The 10,254-nt window shown below is 45.1% G+C and overlaps 2 protein-coding genes across 2 annotated transcripts; one reads left to right on the top strand and one right to left on the bottom strand.

The window, feature by feature from the left end:
- The first annotated feature begins 1,683 nt into the window (after positions 1-1,683).
- Positions 1,684-4,672, top strand: SWI5 (SWI5 homologous recombination repair protein). Its single transcript, XM_085312106.1, has 4 exons — positions 1,684-1,936; positions 2,086-2,207; positions 3,378-3,472; positions 3,917-4,672. The coding sequence occupies exons 1-4, from the start codon at positions 1,913-1,915 to the stop codon at positions 3,979-3,981; spliced, it is 306 nt and encodes a 101-aa protein (XP_085168232.1). The 5' UTR covers positions 1,684-1,912; the 3' UTR covers positions 3,982-4,672.
- Positions 4,673-6,319: 1,647 nt separating this feature from the next.
- TRUB2 (TruB pseudouridine synthase family member 2) lies at positions 6,320-10,228 on the bottom strand. The gene is made up of 6 exons (XM_085312104.1): positions 10,140-10,228; positions 9,819-9,880; positions 9,221-9,302; positions 8,570-8,642; positions 7,975-8,111; positions 6,320-7,493 (listed from the first exon to the last, which is right to left on the bottom strand). The coding sequence occupies exons 1-6, from the start codon at positions 10,183-10,185 to the stop codon at positions 7,261-7,263; spliced, it is 633 nt and encodes a 210-aa protein (XP_085168230.1). The 5' UTR covers positions 10,186-10,228; the 3' UTR covers positions 6,320-7,260.
- Between the last annotated feature and the right edge of the window lie 26 nt (positions 10,229-10,254).

A 10,254-nucleotide genomic window follows, 5' to 3' on the forward strand; every position in this document is an offset into this window, starting at 1 on the left:
GGCCGGTGGCAGCGGGGCGGCGGCCCCCGTCCTGCGGCGGCCCCTCTGTATAGCCGCCCGCTTCGCGAGCGTCGCTCCCATGCCTGCGCTCCCCCTTTGAAGCTGGGGCTAGTAAAGGCGGTCGCGTTTTGCTGCTTTGCAATCCCATTCTTAACTCCTTTGACCTTCCAAGCGTGGCAACAGCAGGACTTGGCGCATGCAGTCGGCCGGGGGATGTAAAGCGCCTGTTGCCAGCAGCTGGCACCGCACAGAGGGTTGTTTACCTTTCGCAGCGGGGAAGGAAACTTTCTGCACCCAACCAAGGAGCAAGATGTGAGCCTTCTTATTTCCTACGCCTTCTCAGAGGAGGTGAAGCAGACGATGGCTAGGGACGGACATGCAGGTGGGGCGGCTGGATGTGGCTCAGGTGGCCAAGCTTGATGATTTATATCTTACTTTTGACTTTGTTTTTRCTTCAGGCTGCTGCCGTTCACATCCTACCTGACCTCTGCTCGGGGCCCCGGGGGAACATCCAGCCAGGGGTTTGCAGGCTGGAAGATCTCAGAGGACGATTGAAGAGCACCTCGGAGTGGTGGTGGCCTCTCAGCTTCCCTCCTTGTAGGCCACCACAGAGCCCAGCTGGGCACGACGAGTGCTGCAGCTGGTGGCACTGACTGTGGCAGGTTTCTCCCTAGGRAAATACGGGCTTGAGCCACGTCCCCGAGGCACCGCTGAGCCGTCGCCTAAGGGAAACGCGCTGCGCGCTGCCTTGCRGAAACGAGCCTGTGGAGCCCGAAAKACTCTGAGGCACTTCTGAAAGCACTGACTGTCAGCGGACGAGCTTCTCACAGGGGTTATTTGCGTGCTTGTGCTCTGTCCCGCCTCAAATTTCATCTGTTTCAAAGGGGGAAAATACACCGCTGCCGCTTCGGGGAGCGGGTCCCCGCCGCGGGGCGCGGGGAAGACTACGGCTCCCGGCGGGCACCGCGGCGGCGGGACTACGGCTCCCGGCAGGCACCGCGGCGGCGGGACTACGGCTCCCGGCGGGCACCGCGGCGGCGGGACTACGGCTCCCGGCGGGCACCGCGGCGGCGGGACTACGGCTCCCGGCGGGCACCGCACCGCGGCGCGGCGCGAGGCGGCCGCCCTGGAGGAGCCGCCGCCACCGGGGTCCCCGCCGGGCGCGGGGCGCAGCGGGAGCCACCCCCCGCCCCGGCCTCTCCCGAGGAGGTAGGAGCTCGTTCCCGGTCCCTTGCCCCCCTTCCCGGGCCCTCGCAGCGGCCCCGGCACTCACGCGGCGCCTCCCTCTGCTTTGCCCAGGACCCCCGGTGGCGCCCGGCGAAGCGGCACGGCCGGTTTCAAGTCGCCGGTGAGTCCCCGCCCTGCTGCGGGTGTGTGTGTGGGGGGGGGGAGGTGCGGCGGTCCAGCCCCCCCACCGCCCCGCAGAGGCCTCCCGGGGCCTTTCCTCTCCGGGAGAGCGGCGTAAGGCGCGGCTTGCTGGGAGCCGCTTTCCCTCACACGGAGTCTTCTCCCCATCCGAAGAAACCTGGCGGTGTGCAGCGCCCTCCCTCAGCTCCGTGGGCAGCTAAACAGCCTTCCTGGCTGCTGCTATGTCTACRTGGTTTTATAACTGCGCAGAGACATGACTTATATAGTGATAATTCAGTTCCTATGGCCTGTTTTAATCACTGGTCTCTCAGCTGAAACAGCAGGTGGTCCCAGTGTTTGTGATGGTTCAAGCTGGCACAGCAATAGCTGTTTTTCCTGGAGAGTGAAATTGCTTGTTGCCTTAGTGATTTATCAGTGTAAATTGACATCTAAACTGCTCAACAGCATCTCTTGAGTAAACTGAAAGCSTGGAGTTGTGTCAGTGTTCAACAGCCTTGGAGGTTTTTTGAAAGGCCAAATTGTAATCTTTCACTTAGCACTGTGAATGCACAAAAAGCTGTGGAATAAGGTATGTCATAAGCTAAATAGGGCAGGCTGACATTAAAGATCTTGAGAAATACTTTGCTTGGGGGTCTCCCTTCCCACGTCCCTCTTTCCGCCCCCCCCCCTTTTTTTCCCTGAGTTAGTGGAATGTTAAATGTGTTCTGTGTTCTACAGGTCCCCTCTCCGAAGTCCTGCCAACCTAATGGAGCCAGTGCAGAAGCCCTGCAGTATGAAATTGAAGAGCTGAAACAGAAAGACCTTGCTCTAGACCAGGAAATTGCACAATTCTTGTCTGAGTATGTTCTTGGCAAGCTCAGYGTTCAGTGTGAGGCCTCAGTACTTTTGTTTTTAAAACTGAACACGGTCCAGGAGTTAGAACTAAGAGCTGACCTGTTAGATGATTGTTTTATCATATTGTCATATAATGCTCGTTACAGTATTGTTTGAATTATGGGACCAGTTAAAGACAACAAAAAATTATCTTTTCTGCTTACTTGGTAAAGCAAAAAAGAGTTTTAATTAGAGTTGAGATAAGAAGACTTTTAACTTAATCTCAGACGTTTCTGTAAATTGGGAATGAAAAATTTTAATCATTGGGATGCTACAACATGTCCTGTTACCAAAAGTACTTTTCGTATGGGATTTAAAATAGAGATCGTGACTTACGACCTACCAAATTTAGTCCCAGATTAAACAGTTTCCCTTGTTCCATGTGTGTGGGAAGTTCATTTGGGCTCTGTGTTTGAGGTGAATGGTTTGAAGTATTGACCTTTGTGTTCAAGATATAGGGGTGTTTTTCTGAGAAGTAAATGTCCTGCAGAACATTTTGGCATGATGGGTGCCACATACAGGATAGTTCAGCTGCTTTAGTGTGATTCCTTATGACACATTATGTGATCTCCAGAACTTTCTCAAACTATCTTGAGAATTTTCAAATTGGTTTGAAGAAAAAAAATGCTGTTCAAACAGGGGAACATCTGGGGGTTATATGTAGTGAGTGTATACATCTTCTAACGTAATGTGTGTAGTGCCTAAAGCAGGTTAGGGAAATTATAGAACAATGAAATCAATTCCAAAAGCTGCTTGGTTTCTGGTTTCTTTTAAGCCTCAAGGATAAACGACCCGTCTTTTTTTTTTTTTTCTCTCTTTTTTTTTCTTTTTTTTTCCCCTGGCTAATGGGTAGAGAGACATATTACCTGAATTTACCCAGCTTACTCATTTCTCCTTGATTCTAAGAACTATGTAGGGTTTTCTTTGAGAAGTTTCGATGAGGATCTATTCCTTGTAGTTTTCATGTTTATCATTTTAACAACTGTACCTTATGCTTTCAGACTCTGTTTTTGATATGGCAAGTTCTGATATCTCACATATCCTTGCTATGTTTGTTCAATAGCAGCATCGCTCATTATTATAACAGCAGTGGTTACTCTGTCGTTTTTCTAACCTTTCTGGATTTGTTGTTACAGAGGCTACAGTCTAGAAGAATTGGAAACACACATCTCTCTACTCCATGAGTATAATGATATTAAAGATGCTGGGCAGATGCTGTTAGGCAAGTTGGGTAAGGAAGGAGGTGCTGTTGAACAACTTACTCATTTTTTTTTCATCTAGCTAGTAAGAAGCTGCTACACTGTGAAGGTCTAGCTTATTTTAAAGATTCTTCAAGTCTAGGCTTCTTACTAAATCACTTGTGCAAGCACAAATAATTCTGTCATTATTTCCTTGGAATCTTTTTGGAACTAGACGTACTCTGAGCAGTGTACAAAATAATTGCCAATTGGTGTTTTATGTTACGGGTTATCAAAATTTGATACATCTTACTAGTTTGTCAGTTCTTTACATGTTTAAAAAATGGGGCAAGAAGGAGGCATAGCTACAAAATTTTTAATTGGTTTCCTAGCTACGGGAGATTCTAGGATAGTTAGGGGTTAATGGATGCAAAATGCAACCCTTGTGACTAAGCTACTCCATTTAATGAAAGTAATTGTGTGTGTTTCTGTTCTAGCTGTTATTCGAGGGGTTACAACAAAGCAACTGTACCCTGAATATGACCTGGAGCTTAGCGACTAGTATTGAACCTGAAGACTGCAGTGTCCTGCAAAGATGTCTATTATTGGGCCATTATGTTTTGGTGTCATACCTATTTAAAATTGATAAAAGGCGGCCTTGGAAGTGTGTAGACTTTCAAGAAAGTGTATGTTAACAGCCCTCTTTTATTCCTAATTTCCTAAGAGGCTTTGGAACATGAAAGTTGTTAAGTGTTTCCTGTTTGTGGAAAACAGATGTTGTAGATGTGGTATTTTTTATAATTTCAGTTTGTCTACTTCCTGATCAGCACTACTTTTTTTCCCCATAGGAAGGGTTATAATTTAAGGTTGATGTTGAATCTCTTTCCACTGCGTTTTGCTTCTCTAGAACATCATGAGGCTATCTGGAAATGCTAATATGCAGGTGGAAACAGCTTCTAATGAATGGATAGAGGAAGTGAGGATAAAAGACTATACAATGTGATAGTTGCTTGAAAAGAAAATCTCTCTGAAGTGGGGAGGGAAGAAGGTTGAAGTGTATATGTGTGGAGATTTTGTTTTGGGGTGGTTTTTTTTTGAATGATCAGATTTGGGAAGTTTGGGTTCTCTGTATTTTTGTACTTCACTGATCTAATATCTAGAAGTTTTGAATCATTTCTGTAGTAAATAAACAGCAAAATGTGATGTATTAAATTGTCTAGTCTGAATAAAGCAGCTMTCACATTTCTCAGCAATTCCATTTAAGGACCTATAAAACAATAAAAGAACCTGAGAACAAATTCTTAAATTATATTCTGAGACAACTGATATCTATTATTCAGATTTTTTCTGAGGACTCTTAATGGAGACAATGTAGTAGTACTGGTATCAGTAATGAATCGGTGGAGAATTTTGCTTATTTCTAAATGCAGAGTCACTGTGAAAGTGAGTAGTGCCCTACACACAGAATTATGTTGAGTATTAATGTTTCAGTGTCAGGTGTTAGGACTGAGGGTGACTGTACAACCTAAATTTGGCTACTTTGTGCAGCTCTGTATGATAAAGTGCTGTAATGACTGCAGGTCTGTCATTCCTCCTTCACTCAAGCTTGATGTCCTTCTGCCCCTTCCTACTTCTAAAATCTTCTTGTCAAGTAAGTTTCCCACTTGTCTCCACTCAGGCCTTTGTTGCAGTCTGCTTTTACATCCAAATTCAGATCAAATCAATCTGTCTTCATAGAGCTTGGAGATCAGAAGAGTCACAAAGGTTGCTGCTAAGAGCAGAGAATTAATTTTGTACTCTCAGTTCTGGGCCTGGCACAGAAGCATGACTAGTAACTAACTTATTTTGCCACAGAAGTGCTGGGAAAGGGATCTAAAGCAGGGAGACGAAGTTTGCCTATTCTGTGATACATTCAAGCAAGCCTCTGCTGATGTGCAACTGCACTTCTCTGAGGAATATTTACTGTGGTCATGTAAGAATGGACTCTCATGGGGATGGTTACAGGTATGCCCTTCCCATTATAATCGCCTCTTGCCAAGTCTAGAAAGCTCCTGTATTGTTTTTGGAGTAGCTTTGAAGAGAAAAGAAATCACAAGAATGCTAAAACTGACAAATGGTCAGCTTTGTTTTCAAACCCACATTTCTGTTTTGGCTGATACACATGTATGTGTGTGTATATATGTGTGTGTGTGTATATAAATATATATGTATATATATATATATAATATTTATGCAGAAGAGTTAGTTTAGCCTGGAATATTCCAACCAAAATGTTAATTTAGCAATGGCATGAGCAACTGAAAATTCTTCTTGCAAGGGGAAGTACATACAGAAAGTCCTTCATTTTGTGTTAGGTGCGAGCCATATGGTAGAAAGTATATTCCACTACCAAAGTTACTTAAGGTGTTGGAAGCTAATGAAAGGACTGAAGTCTGTTTTCTTCCTGTTTTTGTAGGAACATTAGGGTTAAAATTTGCAGCTCTAGCTGTGAAAGTGTTCTGCATGGCTCTTATATCAGGCTTCTGCAATGACTGGTTTACACAAGACATCTACCCAGGGAAGGTGCCCTGATCTTGATCCCTTGTGCACAGAGGATGAACGCACAGAAAACCAGCCAGCTGAAATAAGAGCAAACTGCCCTTGGCAAGTCTCTGCGGCTCTGCAGTTGGCACAACAATATGCCACGTGGCGGCAGCTATACTCCGCGGCTGCTTTGGCTGCTCTTTACACTATGGTGCAAGGAGACCTGGAACAACTGAAAGACTTCAGGGCTGAAGTTAATTACTTCTGACATGCTCCAGGACAGGACTGGAATCTACCACTTAAGACAATTCCTTCATCACAGACTCCCTTACTACTTGTCCCAGAGTCGCTTCTTGTACCTTAATGGAAAAATAATGTAAAAAGTATACCTTCAGATTTTAATTTAGATTTAGAAAGAGTATRTTAACTCTGTTAAGTCCTTCTGCTTAGACAGAGAACAGACTGTAGTACAGGTTTTTGCTGAAGGGTAGAACCCACAAGACAGCRTCTGCATGCAGCTGTTAAAGAGTAGGATACCATACACCCCTGAACAACTTTAGTTCCTCAGCCAAAAAACAAAATCAAATAGGACAATATGCAATCTTTGAGTCATTGTACTCTTCTATAAGCACCAAGCCAAGAAAGAGCCTCTTTCCCCTTATGTCACTTTTAGTTCTGTTTCTTGTGTTCGTATCTTATGCATCAGTCCCCTATCCCAAGCCTCTTTCCCTCCCTGCTTATGTTGGATATARCTGTTTTCTCTGGTTGTTTATGTAGGCCATGTTTTCTCCTGCACATCCTTTTTAAATTGATCAATTTTGAGCTCTTATGTGTCTGAAAGCAAGGCTAACGCATAGAAAATACTGTGCTACAAGAACACAGGGAAAATTCATGAAGTAGTTAAGTTATGGTGCTAGTTGCAAGGAACAAACAACTCTGTGCAATAAAGGGAATACAGCTCTGTATGACACACTTTCCTGCTGCTAAAAAATTTGGAGAGAGGTTTTTATATCCCTTAGCAACCTGCTGTTCCCAAAGTCAACAGGAATTTTGGCACAGCAACTCCTGTTAATGAAATGTTTACAAAAAAWTTTACAGCCTGTCAATGAAAAAAAAATGCCTCTGATTAAAGTCATCTCAAGGAAAGGGTAGAAGTGAACTGCAATTAACCTCTTTCCTTCTGCTGTCCATCATTCTGTCAGCATGTAGCTGCGTTATTGTGTTACAGAGATCGCTTGTGGATGTTCCCTCCATCGCATACGCTCAGCTGTCCGCAGCCTGGGCCATCTCGGTCTGTCTTACGAAGAACACTTTTATCTCAAGGGCCTAGTGTTTTCTCTATCTCGGCTTTCACTTTAAGCTGACAGTCCCAAATTGCATTCTGGATACTCTGTAGGTTCCAGTGTGTTCTCAGGAGAGCATCATCCAGTGTGAAAACACCATCGCGGATTCTTCGCACTTGGGTGCACACTGCGGATGATTTCAGCTCCAGACCAATCTCATGAACTATTTTTCGGAGGTACTGCTGAGTCTCATGCAAACAGTGGATTTCTAGRAGAGAGAGATTCCTTCAGAAGAAGCAAAGCAGTCACCCAAACCCAAACCTCGTCTGTAAATCGAGACATCACTTACAGGACACAGTACTGCTGAACTAGTCCTTTCAGCATAAAGGACTATTTAAGATACAGCACAGGTAAGTCATGATTTTCTGGAGTATTGCAGGATATCCAGCCAAGAGTGAATATTTTAGAAAACAAACCCATAGATACAGGAGACCAATACAGAGATTTAGGTATTTCAAAGTGAATAAAAATAGGTACCTTATTAAATAAGTCAAATTGTGAAGAGTAGGAAACCGACTCCAGAAAAGCAAGCCAAGCCTAAGTCTTGAACATTACGCTAAAATATTGAGATGAGGAAGAATTTTCTTCCACAGTTCTCCTCAACTCACTTTGCATATGTCACTAATAAGAAATTGAAGTTTATCGACTAATTTGTTATAATAAGTACACAGGATTCCCKCCAGTCCTACCCAGTTGGAATTCTGGAAGAGTAAACTGGAGGCATCGAATTACTGTGATTATCGGAGGGCTTTTTACTGCGGGGCGAATTAACCCTTTGACAGCCAGCTCATACGCCTCTTGAGTTTTCATATCAATATTAGAATACCTGGAAAAAGAAAAAAAGGAGCGAAGCAGATATGTAGTACACCTCTCCAACTAGATTCACAATACCTCAATTCACAACAAAGCAGAGCTGCAATTTTTATTCTTAAAACTGCCTGTGTTAAGTTTTGCACATGCCTTTATGCTATAGTATATGTAAGACAAGGCACTAAGATAGCAGAGTTTGGAAGGGAGGTACTCGGTCAAGTCTACAAAACATTTTTGTAGGTCCCAATGTAGCTAATAGCTCTAAACATAAGTGCAGATTTCAGAATGCAATAAAGAGACTTTTTAATTGCAGCTTTCCACCAGAGCACAGAGCACTTAAAGTAACTTCTCTCTGTTCCTGTCTAGGATTCCAACTTTTAAATACTCTCTTTATGGCRCAGAAAATCATCTAATTGTTTTTGAAGACTAGCAAAAAGCAGTCAGGTCAGCTGCATTTCCCAGCTGGATACATACGTCAATAGGGCCTTATGATTTGTTCCTTGAATGACAGCAAGAATCCGTTCCAGCTTTTCCCTTGTGATATGATCTGCAAATATTAAGGTAGAAACAAATTCTCAGTTACCCATCCAGAAACTGGAGGCAGACAGAAGCCTGAAATGTGCCACCAGGATATTACTATTTCTTTGGCAGGCGTTTACATCTAAATAGGCTGATAAGAACCTCTGAAAGGTAGTTTCAATAAAGAGGAGTCATTTTTACTGACTGTATCATGCCAGTACACAAAGTAGCATAGCCTTTGACTACAAAACAAAGATTTTTTTTTGAGTTCAAAATGTTGGCTCCAGTTTCTCCTATCAGATGTTTAGAGAGTTTAATTCAATGAAAGTTTATAACCACTATCTCTAAATACGATTTATAAGGAGATCTAGGTCCCGTCCATTCCAGTAGCAACCAGTGTAATTAGGACTCTCGTTGGCTGTGTGTCCTGCAGTTGTATTTTGCGCGTATGGACTAACAGGGCTGCGTGCATGAATAAAGATTAGAAAGCATTTAAGGAATACCTTTTATCATGGTACRGTTTACCCGATTGAATGTTTTGCTTCTAGTTGGAATGCCATTTGTTTTACATTCTGAGTTTTTTTTTAAAACACATCAGTTTCTTACCAAACGTTGTCTTCTCTACTAGCTTCCCTGTATCTGAGAAGTCATCTGTGGCCTTACCAAATAGTCCACCAACAGTGTAAACCTTCAAGAAGAAGAAAGAATGCAATTTATGGAAGAAAGACTGCAAGAAATTGCACATTCTACTGTGCGGCTGCTAGAAAACACAGGCTGTGCTGCTGCTGCACTGAGAGAGAGGCCTACTTTGGACATAGGTCTGGGCTACGTGCTCATGCAAAGGATGAAATACTGGACCCAGAAAAGCTCTCAAAAGTGCTGGTGGGTTTGAAGCTCACAAATAGGATCACAACAACCTTGAGACAGCAACACAACCTCTTCCTCCTTGAAGCAGTTCCTTCATGTTCCTGTGGTCTCATTTGAAGACTTTTAAGACGTACCATGGCTGCATAGAAAGTAGCCTCTAAAGGAATGTTTCTTACCATCGTTCTCAGTGTTTGTCCATGCCATGCGCATCAGTAACTCACATTTACCTCCTCTTTGCTGCCGCTGTTTCTAACAAGGCCAGTTTGGGGCCACAGGGCAGGAATCGAGCGGGACGTTGCCCGCCGTCCTTCCGGGCCTGCTCAGAGCCGCCACGTACCTTAGTCAGATGGCAGTTGTACATATCAGTGAGCAGCTTGTTCCCGTGGCCGATGCCGAGCACTGAAACGCAAGAGACGGCGGAAACCGCTGAGAGTCGCTTCTGCGGGAGCACGGAGGCAGCGCTGCACGGCTACGGCGCGCTTCCTTTCCCTCCCGCCGTGGACGGGGGGGACAAACTCGCGTCCTAGAAGTCGCGGCTGGGAAAGGCCACTGGACGCCCAAACCGCTGCCCGCGGCCGAAGCTACGAGGAGCCCGCACCCAAGGCTGGGGTGACCTAGGGTGCCACCGGGGGAGGGGGCGCCGGCCGGCCGGACCTACCCAACACCCCCGAGGCCTTCGCGTCCAGCCGGTGCCCCGCGCCCATCTTCAGCCGCCGGAACCTCGGGCCGGTGACTGCGGGGAGAGAAGCCGAGGTTGGAGCGGGGGGAAAGGG

The sequence above is a fragment of the Rhea americana genome, unplaced genomic scaffold (assembly GCF_003343005.1).
Source record: "Rhea americana isolate MKP2758 unplaced genomic scaffold, rheAme1 scaffold_357, whole genome shotgun sequence".
NCBI classification, from domain to species: domain Eukaryota; kingdom Metazoa; phylum Chordata; class Aves; order Rheiformes; family Rheidae; genus Rhea; species Rhea americana.